Source organism: Astyanax mexicanus, chromosome 3 (genome assembly GCF_023375975.1).
Source record: "Astyanax mexicanus isolate ESR-SI-001 chromosome 3, AstMex3_surface, whole genome shotgun sequence".
NCBI classification, from domain to species: domain Eukaryota; kingdom Metazoa; phylum Chordata; class Actinopteri; order Characiformes; family Acestrorhamphidae; genus Astyanax; species Astyanax mexicanus.
In genome coordinates this window covers 6,987,252-7,005,630 of record NC_064410.1, presented here as the reverse complement: position 1 = coordinate 7,005,630, position 18,379 = coordinate 6,987,252, and the positions used below count along the sequence as shown (strand labels likewise).

Below are 18,379 nucleotides of genomic sequence, written 5' to 3'. Positions count from 1 at the left end.
TCTGCATGTAGCAAGCTGTAAAGGCTGGAGAGAGTAAACACAGATTAATGCTAGGTTTCTATTATTTCTTCCCTCCATCATCTGCTCCCTCTAAAACTAACTGGAGCTGAATAACATTAGATGGAATAGAAGTTGCTCTTTCATTGCTGGCCCATATTAAGGGCCTGTGGTTACTGTTTGGGTCCCCTAAGCACAAATGCTTACACAAAAGACTTCTTTTCATAATAAATCTTTAAAAACGTATTTTTTAAAATCTATGCATAACATTAAGTTTAAAATATAGTGGATTTTTTTTTCCCTGAAAATACATTGTATATCTTTCTGTATATGGTTTGATAACACCTGGTTAAATGATGCTTTCTGAGATGCACACGGCTACCGTAATACAAAGGTTTAGACACATACTCTAACTTTTACACAAGATATTCTGTTACTTTTGTATTGCTTTTATCTATTACCATGCTTTACATATTTTTATTTAAAAAATGTCGTTTTTTCATTAGACTTGACATTTTTTCCATGATAATTTTTTTAGTAAAATAACAATAAAATTGAAATTGAAATTTTAAATTGAAATAAAATACTCAATAAAAACCCTCTTTTGAGGTAAAGAGATAAAGAGAAAATGTTAAAGAGATACAGTGTCATGTATTCTTACAGTGTATACTGAGCTAATAAAAAGTGATTTGGGTTCCACACTTTAGAAGCAAAATATTCTGAAAGAGTCATTCTTCTGTTATAATGTAATAATGCTGACAGAAACAGTGTAAACACAGTGTATAATATATATATATATATATATATATATATATATATATATATATATATATATATATATATATATATATATATATATTGAATATCTGGTTAAAGTGGCTCATTCGTTCATATTGCTGGTGTTCAGAGTCGTTGCATGGTTGCATGTGTTGCCATGGTAACAGCGGAATCAGCCTAGAATTCTAAAAGTTATGACATCACTCTGGGTGGAGTGTAAAAACAGGCTGCAGAGCAAAGTTCCATCACTTCACTTCAGAAGTTCAGCAGAGCAGTTCAGCAGAGAAGGTTCACTCATGGCTTACCCTACAGGAGTTGGTTATTTGCTACCAGAACTGAACATGTTCAGAATGGTGCAGTTTGGTTTAAAAAACATATCAACAGATGTACATCACATCAAGGAGATGATCTCTCAGCAAGGGCGAGAGCACCAGAGAGGGTGTGAGAGGGTTCAGGTTCGCACTAGTTACGGGGAGCATCTGCTTGAACCTGAGAGGATGTACAGAATGAAGGAGAGAAGACCCTGTGGAACAGAAACGGCTTATTGGCAGGAACAGATGATTGAAGCTGTTGAAAGGGTGGAGGAGCAGCTAGCAGAAACACAAAAAAAGCTCATGCAAAAGGAATGCATCCAGAGGCTCAGGGACCAAAAGCAGAAGCTGCAGGAAGAGCTTAAAGAGGAACGCAGAAAGGTGGAGAGTAGGGACATTGGGATGAAACAGTTGACAAACTATATTGTGAGAATGGAAGCAGAAGTCCAGAGCAAGTGGGCCGAGGCAAAAGAGTGCATCCAGAAACTCAGGGAGGACAGACGGAAGCTGAAGGATGAGCTGGCGTATAAGGATAAAGAGCTAGAGATGACCAGAGAGAAGCTGATGAAAGAACAGGTGAAGGTAGAGACCATGAGGAAGATGTTGGATGAGCTCCGCTCCAAAACTCAGGAAGCAACTGACCAGTGTAGGGATATGACGAAGCAGAAGGTGGAGGAGCTCGAGCAGAAATATAAAATGCCGATGTTGGAGGAGCTGGAGCAGGTGCTGAAGCAGGAATATGCAATGCAGAAGGCGGAGGAGCTGGAGCAGGAATATAAAATGCCGACGTTGGAGGAGCTGGAGCAGGAATATGCAATGCAGAAGTGGGAGGAGCTGGAGCAGGAATATGCAATGCAGAAGTTGGAGGAGCTGGAGCTGGAAACTGAATTGCAGAAGGCGGAGGAGCTGGAGCAGGAATATGAAATGCATATGTTGGAGGAGCTGAAGCAGGAGATGGAGCAGGAAAATGAAATGCAGATGTTGGAGGAGCTGGAGCAGGAGCAGGAAAATGAAATACTGAGAGGGTCTCCAGAGAGACAGAAGAAGCTGGAGGTCATTAAGGATGAGAATGATAAGAGCCGAAAGAAGAGAAGCTCCTGGAAAAGGCTGAGTAAGATGTTTAAAAGAAGAAAGTAAAAGACAATTCCTTCAAGAGAGGCAAAGGAGGGAGAAGCCACAGAAAGAGAGAACAGAAAGAGGGGTGGAGGAAGGAGGAGGAGATAAATCCTGATGGAGAAATCAGGACAAAGTCAGAGAATGTAAAGAATTACAATAAATTCTGATTGAATCAAAATGTTGGTCTCTCTTGCTTTTATTACATTAGAGAACATTTACAGTCATATGAATAAGTTTGGGCACCCCTATTAATCTTAATTATTTTTAGTTCTAAATATTTGGGTGTTTGCAACAGCCATTTCAGTTTGATATATCTAATAACTGATGGACACAGTAATATTTCAGGATTGAAATGAGGTTTATTGTACTAACAGAAAATGTGCAAAATGCATTAAATATAATATTGCATAATATAATATGTTTCATATGGGCGGAGTCCTCTGCCGACAGTCTTTTCAGAGCAATCATAATAGAAGTCACCAGACTGTATCAGATTCTCTCTTTTGTTTTAAAGTTAAATTCTGTTTTTGATACTGAAAGCATGTGACACAGATTAATGTACACTACCACTTAAAATTGCCCAAAACAACAACCATCTTTAGAGACCCATCAGTGTATTGTACTGTTAAGAAAGTAAGGCTACTTGGTGTGAGATATTATCTACTCCTTTCAGAGAGTAGCAACAACTGGCTCTAACCAGGACAGAAAAAGGAGTGGGAGGCCCCGATGCACAACTGTGCACGAATTAATATTGTAGATTAATATTGTAGAGTATGCAGTATGATTCAAAGATGCCACACAGTTTGTCAACTGAGAGCTGCACTAAATGGAACCAATCAAACACTAGTGTCAGCACCACCAGTGAAGAGGTGACTTCAGGATGGTGGACTTTGTAGCAGAATTGCCAAGAAGAAGTCCAATCACTGGTCAATAAAAAGGAAAGACTGTGATGGGCCAAATACAAAATACATTGGACACTGGAAGATTGGAAGGTGTTGTGGATAGATACGTCTGAGACTCTAGCGTTCTGACTCTAATGGAGTGGAGATGCTCCAGGATGCATGGGGTAAAATCACAACAGTTTAGTCACAACAATGCCTGGGGTCTTCAAAGGTAACTACATCCATTTTTATTTTTTTAAGTACACAGTCAATATTTCTTACTCTGACAATGTATGCATAACATGTTAGCTACATTTCCTTATCCCATGTATGTTTCTATTGAAAAGATAGTTTCACAATTAGTCCAAACCTTTGAGTAATGTATGTGTGTGCATAAACCAGTGTTGAAGGATTTTCGACAGTCAGTAAAAGGCCCTTGTTTTCACAAAAGAATAACTACTATATAACTAGTTGTATAACTACAACTATTTACACAAAAAAGGTCCCTAAAGTGTTTTTCCCAACAAGCAGAAGAATCCTGAGAGTGTTCCTCACACCTGCAAAACACCAAACACATTCAGTCATCTCTCATTCAGTTATTCAGTTTTATACATGTATAATTTAGTAAAAGTAAAAAAATCAGTAGGGTGGAGTCAGCTAAAATGGGCCTCATGTAAAATGGGTCAGATAATTTAAGGTCCATTCCACCGAATGGGAGCCATTTCTGTATCCAGGAAATTACATGCATAAATGTGCACACAAAATAACTTTAAAGCACATTTTATTAATAAGCATAATGTCTTGTACATTGACCTAATTGCAAAAGTAAGATATGTAATTAAAAACATAAATAAAAACTACTTATAACACTAAAAAAATAGCATTTGTTGCGTGTCCCCACTCTCTAACTATAAACTTTACCATGAAATATAGTTATTAAAATCCTTCAGAGATCTATATATTAATTTTTGCATTGTTGTGTGACTCCAAATCCTATCTATGCTTATATATATATATATATATATATATATATATATTTTTTTTTTTTTTTTCATAATAAATCCATAATATTTAAGTTAAAATACACATTTTAGTTGTGTTCCTGGGTTTTCACTTAGTCCTATTACCGTAACACATTACGCCCCATCTGAAACATCTGGAGCATTTTACAAGTCACATTAACAACAGGAAGTGACATCAGTCAGTTCTACCAGAGACCAAGATTAAGTTCCCTCTTTTCTTCTGTATATTTGATCTTATTGTAACTATGACTGAGGAGGTCAATCTCAAATAAAAATTTGGGAAAATCACTAGAATGTGTTCAGTGTCCTCATGCTATTAGCATAGCCGCCATTTAGCTAATTTTCATGTTTTTGCTAATTCTATGCTAAAAACTCAGTCTTGTTACTTTCAGTCCTGTTACTTAAAACATAAAAAGGAACAGGAGTGAGTTCCAGTAACAGGAATGAGTGGCATTAACAGGAGTGATTTTGTTGTCATAAATATCAATTATTTGAACATGGAGTCAACCATTTTTTTTAAATAAAGACTTTCTTGAGAGAAAATCAAAGGAATTAGTGGACTTGCTTTTAAACATGTTTTTTGAACTTTAAATGAGTTTTGTAATATTGTTTGGTTTAAAAAACTTTGTAAAAAAAATAAAATAAGTAAAGCTGCCTGAGATTGAGCAGTACATGTTTTGAATAGTTTAATATATGTGTTATTAAATTCATAATTGAAAAAAAAGATTTAAAAATATACATTTTAATTTATAAAAGTTACAACAAGCAAATGGCACCCATTCCGTGAAACGACCCAAATATGTATAGCTGTGTTTATAATGCTTTATAAATGCATTATAGTGTGTAGTTATGAGCATGCTTATAAAATCTACTAGACATACCATTCATGGAAAGTGCTACCAAAATAATAACTAAGACTTTTAGTGGAATAGGATTAAAATACCTGGGGTGGAATATTTGTTGCTCCTCCTGAAGCACCGACTTATCCAGGGATGTTGTCAGGATCATCTTGCGGCACATCACGCTTTAAAATGTTTTTTTGATACCACAACCACTGCTGACGTCTCTGCTGATCAATCATCATCAGTGTGTTTTTATCCTGTTCTTGTTTATCTCTCTCTTTCTCTATCTCTTTCTCTCTCTCCTCCGGTTTTATTTCCAGTTCTTCCTGCTCTTCCTGTTCTTCTCTCTTCATCTTCTGAAACATCTCGTCAGTGTAGAAGCTCCCTCCGTTCATGGCCACCATGGAGTCGATCTTCTCCAGCAGGGCAGTGACCTGCGTTCGGTCTTCGCGGTTGCAGTTGTTGAAGGTGTGGTATCTGTCTTTACATCTTTTGATGAGGTCTTTTGTGCTTTGATCAGAGTTTTCAATGAAGAATTCGATAGTGTTATCCATAAGATCGTCTCCTTTGGTGAAGAGCAGCATGGTGTATGTTGTAGAGTCATCGCCAAGCTCATTTAGAATCATGTTTGTCGTCCTATTTATGTCTTGGTTGCGTCTTTCAATCGGCACTACCAGCAGGAACACATGTGGACCTGGTTCTGCCAGGGCGATGGCCCTAGTGACTTCATTTCTGGCATCATCTGTTAAAATGCCTTCATCAAACAGTCCTGGGGTGTCGATGACAGTAATCTGTCTACCTTTGATTTTAACTGTTTCTTTCTGGCACGCTGTTGTAACTGGTTTTCCAGACATTCCCTCCTTAAACACAATTTTCTTGCCTAAGATGGTGTTTCCAGTTGCACTCTTTCCAGTTCCAGGAATCCCCAGCAAGATAACTCTTACGTTTCTTGGCAAATCTGTACGAACACATTGAATCAATCATTCATCATGAAAAAAAAAAGTATTTTAAAGGATTATATTTTGTGTAGTAATGATTAGGATGTGTGATCAGGTATTAAGGAACCATGCTTAGTTTAAGCACTGGACTGCACTGGACACTGTGTGGTATGTCATGTATGTAATCTCTGAGGATTTTAGCCTCCGGACCTGCCCACCATCATTCCCCCAGTCCCATTTCCATGCCCTGGTTTGCCAGGTGTAGAGCACAACAGCATGCAAACATTGTGCTGCAGCCATGGAAATGGGCGAGCTGGCTCATTTTTTCCCTAAACAAGTAATGACTGAGCTTCAGTACGGTTTGCTTAATGTTGCTTAATGTCGTCATACTACAACATGCTAAAGTGAACCTATATCAGTCACAGCGGAGGAGCAGACCAGTCATAGCTATTTACTACCTCGGCTGCCACTAGTGTGATATAAAAGTATGACAAAATTGGGCTCTGAGTGGTCTCCTGATCACTCCTAACCTGATCAATCAGGTATCAACTTGAAAAGAGGTAGTGGCTGACTTTATATGTATAGGCACGTGCTAGTCTTGTCTAATGAGTGGGTTGGGTAATTGGCCTGTAAATTGGGCAGAAAATGGGAAATCGGGCACGGTTCCAATACATCAGCTCACAGATGCCTTGTGCTCTTCGACCTTAGTAGTGATGAGGAAAAAAGAGCGCCATCCACCCACTGGAAGAAAGCAAGGCCAATTGTGCTTTCTCAGGGCTCCGGCAGCTGATGGCAAGCTGCATGACCGGGATTTTAACCAACAATCTTCTAATCCTAGTGGCAGCACCTTAGTCCACTGAACCACCCTGAGACCCACATCTGATGTGTTTATTAAAAAACAACAAGGGCTGGTTTGGATATAATGGTATTATATTTGGTTATATTTGGATATATTTAATTAATTATACCTGTGTTTTGGAAATTACCGAGGTCAGGTCGACCTGTGAAATAAAAGAGAAGAATAAGGATTAGTCGGGAACAAGCAGATGACGTGTCTCTATAAACCATCACTGATTTTGGAAACTTTCACTAGATCTTAAGCAACTTTGACAGCACTTCAGGCTTCCCTCTGCTTAAAACTTTTATGAAGATGCGGATTTCATTTTCCAGCAGGACTAGGCAGACTGCCCACACTGCCAAAAGTACCAATTGTTCTTATATAATATTACAATTTTCTAAAAAGATACTGACTTTGTTTTTTTTTTATCGGTTGTAAACTGAATTACTGAAATAAAGTAACTTCCTCATTTTTTTTTAAATGTACCTGTATCCGTATTGGGTTTATAAAGGGTTGTCCCAATTCTTAGTGGGAGGATTTCTGAGTTACAAGATCTATTGGACCATTTTATGCAGTTTGCTTGGTTTCTTACCCATCTGAGACATTTCTCTTTTCAGCCCATAGACTTCTTCTCTGTATTTCTGTTGTCTGTTAAATTGTGCACTCAGGAACATGGCCGTGGTGTAGTGGTTCCCTTTGTTCTCTGTTAGAAGGCTTTCAACGTGTGAAATTAGCTCCAGAGCCTGCGACCTGTAGTTAAAGAGCAGCCAGCGTTGTCCAAAACCTTCTACCACAGCCCTGACAGAGGCATCTAGTGGTCTGTCCTGAGAGTGCTGAGTGATCAGTACTATGGTGTGATCATTGAATTTTGGTCCAAAGATCTTCTGGATCCTCTCCAGCTCTTCTTTATCTTCATCAGTGAGGCGTCCCTCAGGAAGAATGAGGAGGAAAGCATGAACTCCGGGATCACAGAAAGTGACACATTTGAGAGTCTCTTGCATCACTTCCTCCTCTGAGAGTGGAGAGTTGTAGAAAGCTGGAAGCTCCACCAGGGTGATCATGTGCCCATGTGTTTCTCCCTCTATCTTCACACAAGCTGAGCTGGACTCTGGATTGAGCTCTCTCTGACCCAGTATCAGATCTGTTATGGAAGGCTTCAGCACTCTGTTACTCCCACACAGAACCAAATTCAACCTCTGAGACCCTGAAAGGCAAAGGCACAAGATTTGTATCTGTGATTTGTAAAGTCCTAGCCAAAAAAATATACAGTGGCTCCCAAAAGCATTGATATCTCTTATACTTTGTCACATTTTACTTAGGAGAAATAATATAAAGAAAAGGTAACTAAAACAAAACACTATGAAACGGACAGAGTAACATGACAAGATCAGACAAAAAGCACGACAAACAACAAAGGAGCACACACTAGGGACACCTGTGGAGGTAATGAGGGGGGCGGAGTTACAAATGAGACAGGAGGGGTTACAGATGACAAGGCGAGGCTAAGGCGGAGACAGGACCAAAACACAACAGTAGCACATGGCTGGGAAACATGACAGGTAAACAAAACAAGAGAACAGAGGACAGGAGCAGGAAGGAACCAAAAAAGGAAAGACACTGGACAGACACAGGCTAAGATGTGACACCAACAAAATGTAGAACATAATTGTGAAAAAGAACAAAAGTGATACATCGTTTTTTTTTAATTAAATCAAATAAAAATCTAAAAAGTGTGCCATAGTATTCAGTCAAATTTACTCTGAACTCCCTAAAAAAATCCAGTGCAATCAATTGCATTCAGTAGTTGGTTTCTATGATCCGGATCAGTTAATGAGTTTGTTTACTTGAAGCGTTTCTCCCTCTCGCTCAGATTATACATAATAAACGAGTAGTTTATTGCTGCGAGTAGTTAATGCAGCACAGACTGCACATGTAAACAGCATGGAGCAACATAGACAGCGTTTGTTTATAGCTGTGGTAGTGGTAATTAGCATTTTCTGGCTAATCTGTCAGTTTAAACTGTGCCTTATCAGCAGTTCAGCTCAAGAAAAATGAGTATATTTGATAGCTGGGGCAAATCGAGATCGAATCACGTTCTCACCACAAGCTAATGTCTCTAAAGTTTGTTTGGGACCAGACTGAGAACACCTCCTTTAGCTCGTCTCGGTCCAGTTATTTACTGTTTTCACACCAATCAAACCGCACTAAGGGAACAAACGAACCAGAATCCGTTTTTAACCGGACCAAATATTACTAGTGTAAAATGCCTTAGTCTCAATATAAATAGTTCTGTCAAGGCCTCAGTGTTTTTTTAGAGAACACTAGTGAACAGCATCAGACAGCATCATGAAGACCAAGGAAGAGTTTATGTCAAGTTAGATGGAGCTGAATACAGTTAGCTGGAGGCTGCAAAAAACTTGAGACTGGAAAGGAGGTTCACCTTCCAGCAAGACAATGACCCTAAACATACAGCACTACAGAGCTACATGGTTTAGATAAAAAAAAAAATGAATGTGTTAGAATGGCTCAGTCAAAGTTCTGACCTAAATGCCATTGAGCTTCTGTGGGAAGATATGAACATTGCTGTTCACAGACGCTCTCCATCCAACCTGGCTGAGCTTTAGCTATTTTGCAGAGAAGAATGGGCAAAAATCCCTAAAAGTCTCTAGATGTAATCTGATAGGGACATACCCCAAATGACTGATGAAACGAATGATTAAAATGTGGCTCTACTAAGTATTGATATACTTATTTTTAGAGTATTTTAAAAGGAGAGCACTCACATGTTTTAGTCTCAGGGACTGTGCTGGGTGTCAGGTTTACCACTCCTCTGGTCCTTTGTTTCTGACCATATATGGATTTCTTCTTTTGCCCTTTCACATGAGGTGACTCGCCCATTTTTACGTACTGTACAAAGCCCCTCTTCTTATTCTTCTTCATCTTTTTTTCAACTGCCTTCATCAGATCAGAGGGAACAATGTCCGTCTCATACTGGTAATGCTTGCCTCCACGTTTCTTAATCTTTCGCACCAGTTTATTCTTCTTGTGTGGATCCTTTCCACTGGCTTGTTTCTGCGTCATCACGATGGTGTGCTTTATAGCTTTATCAGAGATAAGCTTGAAGGCGGTTCTAATCCGCTCCCAGTCAGTATACTCATGATATTTTAATACCAGTAAGAAAACGTGAGGTCCAGGAGAACACAGTGTCATGCACTCATTAATCTGCACTGGGATCTGATCCACTGTGAGGTGAGAATCAAACAGGTGAGGTGTGCTGATCAGGGTCATGTATTTTTCCCCCACCATTCCTCCAGCTCTCTCACTGTGCTGCTCTACTGAAGCAGGCAGAGCTTCAGTATCAAACGCATCCCTGCCCAGGATGAAGTTCCCCACTCTGCTGATCTCTGAGCTGTTCTTCCCCAGCAGAACCATCCTCACTGTAGGAAGGCAAATTCAACATAATATTAGTGTTGTGCTTCTATCTCTCATTCTAGGAATGTTGAATTATCATTACACTGCTTGTATGAGATCAGTACTCTTAACTTAATATTGCTTATTTGGTACTAGACCCTTTGGGAGTAGATGCCTATTGATGCCAATGCTTGACATCAACCTGTATAAAAATATATTTTTATTAAGCGACCACTTTAGTTTCTGAGTTAATTGTTCTAATTCTAATTTTGCTATTTACAGGTTTATGTTTGAGTAAATATTCATAGAAAAAGATGACAACTGTGCAAAAATAATCAATGCAATGCCAGATATTTATCTTTTTGAATTTTGAATTCTGCAGTGCATTGACTTATTTTTAAGTTTATTCATAGAATTTATCTGACATCGGTACTCAAATTTCAGCCACATGTGATACCCTTTACTGTATTTCTTAAATGGTAAACTTGACTAAAAGCTTGACTACACTTGCTTTCACTCTGTTGGCTCTGTGGTCTTTTCAGCATGCCTCATCATTATATCAATGGTTTCCCAAAAAGTTTTTTTTTTTCCCAAAACCGTTTGACATACAACAGAAATCTGAAAAGTCTTAGCAAATATGTTCTCCTCTTTTTTAGTTTTTGGAAAAGTCCCAGTTATTTATACAACAATAGTTAGCTTACCATGTTGCACAGATTCATCTGTTTCATGTGTTTTATTCTTTTCTTCTTCTAGCAGTTCATTAGTGTCATAGGTCAGGTATCCTCCTCCGTTACATCTCACCACCTGCTCTATCCTCTCCAAAAGCTTCAGCACCTGCTGCTTCCGATCTCCCTCGGATTTTCCCATGGCCAGATGAAAGGATGGATGACTTCCACCCTGGGTATGAGCAGGATGGGGACTAGGGTCTTCATCTGTAGTTAAAACTATAGTGTACCTCATGAACCAGGAACTGTAGGAGTCCAGGTTGTTTCTGATTCTGTCCTGGTCCTCATTATTTCTTATACTGGACTGCAGTACCAGCAGAAACATGTGAGGTCCTGGAGCACAGAGATGCAGACACTCTTTGATCTGCTCTGTGATCTGATACGGTGAGTGATCAGGATGAAGCTTGTGAGGCGTGCTGATGAGAGTGACGTATCTTCCCTCCACTGTTCCTCTTGCTCTCTCACTGTGCTGCTCTACTGAAGGGGGAAGAGCTTTAGTGTCAAACGCGTCTCTGCCCAGGATGAAGTTCCCCACTCTGCTGATCTCTGAGCTGTTGTCCCCCATCAGAATTAGCCTCAGTTCAGACACTGGGAAATGAAGGGAGAAAGGTCACATTGCAAAGATTATACAGTTGCAATCAAATTTATTTAACCCTTTATTGCAAATTTGGTTTATTAGAAACATTTACAAACTTTCAACTGTTTGCAATAAACAAATCAAGCAAAAAAAAAAAAAAGAAAGAAAATGAAATAAGCTAAAAACAACTAAAATAACAAATGGTTTCTCTAAATTAATGATCTGAGCTGAAGAAAATTATTATTTTTTTTTTAATAAATAATGACGTATCAAACTTCAGGTCAGTATTGCTACAGTGATGATCATGACAATGGACCAGCTGATCTATTCAACTTAATGGCACGCTGTCTATACTGCTGTCTCAGCATTTACCACTGAATATTTTTTTATATTATCATAAGAATTTACATGGATAAATTTTCTATATAAATATTAATTAATAGAATTGGTTATATACCAATATCAATGTATACCCTCATTACTGGAGTTCTGCTGTATCAGTTTTTCACACATTTACACTATTACTTACTCATGGCTCCAGTCTTCCTCTCTCCAGAACTCTTCAAAACAGTTTCTTCTGAAAACAGATAAATGTAAATAATGTTTTTGAAATGCCTTAATTTAACATTGAATGATATTACACAGGGTTTCTCAACCGGGGGGCTGCGCACCACCAGGGGACCGCGAAGCACCCTCTAGGGGTCCGCAGGCTCATCCTCAGAGGGAGAAAGTAGTCTGTAGTGAGCGCGTTAAATCAGGGGTCACAAACTCGCGGCCAGAACGAAATTTTGTGAGCCGCTACTTGAAATCTAATTTTTGTTAGTGCAGCCCCGCCCTGCACTAACAGCTGTGTGTGAGAGAGGCACATACGAGCCTCACACACACAGAACAGCTGCCTTTCAACCACGGAGGAGAAGCTGAAAACGCATATATAGAACTATAGATCACAGTGAGGTTGATTAAAAATCTTAAACTTATGATTGACTACATCTGTTGCTTCATTTGAATAAAAAAAACGTCACGGATACGCCCACACGGCGAGCCGAGTCATCAGGTGTTCTGTCGAGTTGTGCTACCCTGTCAAACCGTGCTACTCTTATGTGTATATTTAAAGGTAAAAATATAACAGAAGCACAATATTAGAGCATGTTTGCAGTAAGAAGTTCATATACTATATTTGGAAAACCTAAATTCCAGTGTAGGGTAAATTTATGGTAGCAAGAGTTTATTATACTTTGTTTTTTTTTAGATATATTATTATTATTATTATTATTATTGTTATTAGGGGGGCCTTGACGCTTTCAAGTTGTAAACAGGTGAGCCGTAAGGTAGAAAATGTTGAGAACCCCTGATATAACATGTTTAATCGATTTTCAAACAGTTTTCACAAAAAAAATAATAAGTAATTATACATACGCTGTTTCCCAGCTTACAGAGAGCATTATAAGAACATTAACAAGGTGTTTAAAAGGTTTCAGGAAGGTAGCCAGTAAAGTTACAGAAATAATATTTTAGGAACATGCTTAAAATGTGTCATGTTGTCACGTCTGGTGCTGTTAGCTCCTCTGTCCCTTCCACACCCAGCTCTAATGGAGGTTCTCAGGTCAACAACTACATTACCCAGAATGCACCACCCGCTGACATCACACACTCACCTGATCACGTGACACCTCACCTGCTTCCTCCAGGATACTGATTACTGGCACTATATAAGAGCACTCCACACAAACACCCACGCCGCGTATTGTAGGTTCTCCTCTTTACAAAGCGTTCTATATCTCTTTTCTCAGTTTATCTTGTGTATGACCTTGCCTTTGTTTTCTCGACGCCGATTATTGCCTTTGCCTCTGATATTGGATTGCTTGTGCAGGTTATTAGAACATTTCTCACATATACTCTAAGCCTGGATATGTTTAATTTACTTAAATAATTTGAGGTCATTTATTGCCTCATTTTTGGAAGAAATGTTTACTAAGAGTTTGAGGTATTATTTTAAAATGAAATAAAATTATGTTTTTTTTGTTATATTAATTGTTTTTAAATGATCAGGTAATAAAATTCATTTTTATTTAGTCTCCTTTTTAATTTCATTTACATAAAATCTAGATTTGGATTTCTCATAGAATATTAGATGGAGAAAGAAAATGCTATAGAGTGAACATTCTAGCACACAGTCAACACAGAATTAGCATCTCAGCTTGCTCTTACAGCCTACAACATCAGGGCCAGACAGTTAATCATAATATATGATCTTCAAGTTGACCTAATGTAGCCTGGGGATAATGACTACAGACTGATGGTGCAGATGGTGTCAGAAAGTTGGGGTTCAGAAAACAATTTAAGAATTCAGAAATCAATATTTGGTGCAGTAACCCTGCTTTTTATTCACTATTTTCATGCATCTTGGCATGTTCTCCTCCCCCAGTCTTACACACTGCTTTTGGATAACTTTATGCCACTCCTGGTGCAAAGAATTAAGCAGTTCAGCTTGGTTTGATGGATTGTGATCATCCATTTTTTTCCAGAGCTGTAGATTGAGCCAGGAGCCAGTAAAAAAGAAGTGTTCAATGGCGACAAATTTATCTTAGTTATTATAAGTTGATTCAACTCAAAGATCTCAGTTTGCATGCATACGCGGCCACAAATCTTTGTAAATTAATCAAAATAGCTGTTCTGGAAATGTTTTATGGAAAGCTTCAAACAAATCGTGTGCTTACGTTGCAACGTTTCAAGCTAGACAAAACCTGAAATTATGGAAACATACAAAAATTTTCAAAACTAAAAATGAAAACATTGATACAAGTGACGTTATCAGAATGTTTAAAAAGGTTCTAAGAATATTCAGTTCTAAGAATGTTATCTGTAACATTCAGAAAAATCAGGATAAGCTGGTGATGATCACAGATAGGGTGTGCCGTCTTTTAATATACCCATCAAACCAGTTTGACTGAACTTCTGTTGTGATGCCAGGCAAAAAATTCCTCAGATGGGTTTTTAGAGGTCAGTGAAAGAAAAAGTAAAATAGAGTTGCATTGTGTTCGTAAAAGTTTAATCACATACCTATTATTTATCTGGAGGCTATGAAGCCTGATTAGATTTTTTAAAATCTGCAGTGATGATTATATGGATTCTAAAAGACACAGGGCCCTATTTTAGCGATATATAGCTGATCACTGGTCAATTGTGGATTGCGCAGCTTGATTTAGGGCGTATCTGTGTGTGTGTGTGTGTGTGTGTGTTTGGTATTGTGAGGGCACAAAAAAATAAACCTAGCAAGACTCAAAACACGCAAAAGGAATATACTAATTTTATTTCTATAATTCTATAATTCATCATGGGTGTGTTTTGGTCGTAATGTGAAATAAACCAATCAGTGTGTCAGTTGTCATTCCCTTTAAGAGGAAGGTGCGCTCTGACTTTGGCACATTGATATCTTAACAGTGCTGTACTTTTGTGCATCTCAACAGTAGCTCATTTAAGGGAACAGCAATACAATTATTATCTTTATTCTGTTTACTGTTTATGCAAAAGCTTTTATTTGTGTGTTTAACGATTGGGGGTGACCATGTACTGAGCACAATGCACAACGCGCATGGTGCTCCTGCATGGCTAAGATAGCATTAGACGGCTGACTGTTGACTGTTGTCAGGGTTTTAATCAGTCAGTGGCGCACCTGTATTTCCCACAGCCAAGATATAAACACACCAGATATTTACCTGAACACACTTCACTTCCAGACCTTTATGCCCATCAGTACAGATTCATTCTTGAACTCTATTCTCACGCTATTTTAACAGCGGGCGCAAGGTGGAAAAATAGACTGTTGACTGGGTGAAAAATAGCAAAAAAAGCATTGCAATGCGCCTTGCACAGGGTGTACGAAAGAGCTCTCTGAACTTTTCCTGAACTTTTATCATCTTCTACTGCTGGAAAATAAAGATTTTTTTGTAATACAATATAATACAATACAATTATTTATATATATATATATATATATATATATATATATATATATATATATATATATATATATATATGTGTGTGTTTTTGTGCTATATATATATATATATCGTTTGAACTGAGGGCTTAATTGTATCCCAATACTAACAACATCTGAAATAAATGTTAGCAGTGTATCATAGATCTTCATTCCAGTGCCGCACCCACATTATTATAAATAAACAAAAATATGTTCTGTATGTTCTCTATTGGAGTTGCTGTCTCTGCTACAGGCTATTGTCTGGATCTGAATCTAATGTAATGTTAGAACAATTGTATTACAATAAAATAAACAATTCAGTGTATTCTTCTGTGTTATCTGATGCTACAGTCAGCACATCTAACTTCTGAATGGTTGACTGCTAGCATTTAACATGAAATCTAGTGTTTCAGTACTGTAAACCCTCCAACATCCAGTAAAAAAAAAAAAAAACTCTTTCCAAATGAACTATTATTTAAGTGTAAGAATATAAAAAGGAGCAAGTAACAAAACTGGAGTGAGCCAAAGTAAAGTATTGTAGAACATAAATATAGTTAAATATATTTAGCCATAATACTTACATAATACTTGTACTAAAATATATAGTACAAGTTAATAACTTAAATGCATCGGAAGGAAATGCTAATCACAAACATACCTGAGAAAATGTAAAATAAAAGAGATAGATTTTATATATGCTTTGCATGGAATTTGTAGTCAAGTGTATTGATGAAATTAATGTACCTAAAATAATATCGCCAAAACAAGTTATGATTTTTATAGAACACACTAATTTAACACTAATTTAAAGTAACAGTGGACGAAGTAAGTGAATCCTTGGAATCAATAGTTGAATGACCTCCTTGGCAGCAATAATATCAACCAGGCACATTCTGTAGTTGTGGATCAGAATTTGCTCTATTTTTAGATTTTTGGTATATTTTGTGAATTTCTAAAGTCTGAAATCACTTTTGTAAACTCTTTTCAGCTTCATGTTAATCAACAATTTTTGATTGTAGATCCTCTGAAAGCTCTTTTAGTGAGGAGTAGCTCACAAACATATACACATGTATCTTTCTTGTGTGGCGCAAATTCAAAAAGTTTGCTCTAGTCCACATCTCAACACCTAACAAAAGGGTTCACATACTTCCGACAGCACTATGACATTTTTATGATTGTTCTGAATGAAGACATGAATGATAATGTTTTTTGTGTTATTATTTTGGACACATATAATTATGAGACAATTAAAAAATGTGTTTCTTTGATTTTACCAAATTGAAAATCTCTGGAATATAAACAAGAGGAAGACAGATGATCACAAGCCATCAAACCAAACTGAACTGCTTGAATTTTTGCACCAGTAGTAAAGTCATAAAGTTATCCAAAAGCAGTGTGTAAGACTGGTGGAGGAGAACATGATGCCAAGATGCTTGAAAACTGTGATTAAAAATCAGGGATTTTCCACCAAATATTGATTTCTGAACTCTTAAAACTTTATGAATATGAACTTGTTTCCTTTGCATTATTTGAGGTCTGAAAGCGCTGCATCTTTTTGTATTTCTCATTTTATGCAAATAACTGATCTAAATGACAATATATTATTGGAATTTGGGAGTAATGTTGCTCGTAGTTTATAGAATAAAACAACAATGTTAATTATGTTAATTTTACTCAAACATATACGTATAAATAATAAAATCAGATAAACTGATCCAGAAACTAAAGTGGTCTCTTAATTTTTTTCCAGAGTATATATATATATATAAATTACAAATTCAGCAAACACTAAGAGGTAAGTAAATATGTAATAGTGTATATATAATAAATATCACCCAACCTGATGCTGAAATCTTCACTGCGTCTTGTTTTTGTAGATTAAACTGAAACTGAGGAGCTGTAGAGTGAGTGGGCGGTTCCAATAACGTCACTCGTCTTTTTGTGTAGACAAGTAATAGAAAGTCATAGGACTGAGCTCACCTCACACTTAGCCAATCTCATCCAGCCCACCCTTTTCCTTCAGTACTGCAGGGAGATTCTGTTAAAAGCTCTGGTTTGTTACATCCTATATTACTGCAGAAACTACATTATGGCATTCATCATAACACATAACTATATACTTCAAAAGTTACTTATCAAACAGAAAGCAAAAATGTGGCACATGAACAAATTTCAACTCTGCACTAAAGCCAATAAAATGTCAGTTCCTTGAATTCCTTATGGATCAATGTTGGGAACTTCGTTAACTGACTAACCAGGCCACAGACTTATATCAAGCTTTGATAGAGAACTAACTCATATAATGGCTGAATTAACACCAATAAACTACCTGTGAACATTAAGAAAAGCTATATATAATAATAATAATAATAATAATAATAGGTAGAAGAAGAACAACATCAACTATTATTATTATTATTATTATTATTATTATTATTATTATTATTATTATTATTATTATTATTATTATTATTATAAAAATCGTATTTTTACTTTCTGAAAACTGTAAACATGGATTAAAACCCATTTACTATGTCAAATGAAAATAAATTAAATATTACGTACAATTACACCCCATTTGCTATTTTTAAATTTAGCAAAATTTAACTGCTAATCATTAAGCTCACCATAAACACATTGTAGTATATTATTATTTTATTTTATTTTAATATTTTGCCATTTCCATACAGTTGCCCACTACCTGTTTATCTAGCTATCTCTCAGTCTATCTATAAATTATTATTCTTTGTATTCTTTTTTATTTCGTTTCCAAATTTTTTTTCAGCTTGTGCCAAAGGTAGATACCCATATTGTGAAGCGCAGAAATGAAAAAAAAAGAAGATAAATAAACAAATGTAAAAATGTTTAAAACCCCATTTCTTATTTACTATGCCAAATAGAAAAAGAAATTAAACATAAATTACACACAATGTTCTATTTATATGTTTAGCATCATATATTACAC

General features: G+C 36.9%; 1 protein-coding gene across 1 annotated transcript; it reads right to left on the bottom strand.

Moving 5' to 3' along the window:
* Nucleotides 1-3,305: 3,305 nt before the first annotated feature.
* On the bottom strand, nucleotides 3,306-17,329 carry LOC103028870 (GTPase IMAP family member 8). The gene is made up of 7 exons (XM_049476089.1): nucleotides 17,255-17,329; nucleotides 11,965-12,012; nucleotides 10,835-11,446; nucleotides 9,506-10,159; nucleotides 7,315-7,926; nucleotides 5,048-5,904; nucleotides 3,306-3,639 (listed from the first exon to the last, which is right to left on the bottom strand). The coding sequence occupies exons 2-6, from the start codon at nucleotides 11,966-11,968 to the stop codon at nucleotides 5,087-5,089; spliced, it is 2,700 nt and encodes an 899-aa protein (XP_049332046.1). The 5' UTR covers nucleotides 11,969-12,012; nucleotides 17,255-17,329; the 3' UTR covers nucleotides 3,306-3,639; nucleotides 5,048-5,086.
* Between the last annotated feature and the right edge of the window lie 1,050 nt (nucleotides 17,330-18,379).

Excerpts from the sequence above, each read along its gene's own strand:
- LOC103028870 (XM_049476089.1), bottom strand. Across the intron at positions 7,927-9,505 it reads AGTCCCTGAGACTAAAACAT|GGTCTCAGAGGTTGAATTTG; the intron begins GTGAGTGCTCTC and ends TTTGCCTTTCAG. Across the intron at positions 5,905-7,314 it reads AAGAGAAATGTCTCAGATGG|ATTTGCCAAGAAACGTAAGA; the intron begins GTAAGAAACCAA and ends GTGTTCGTACAG.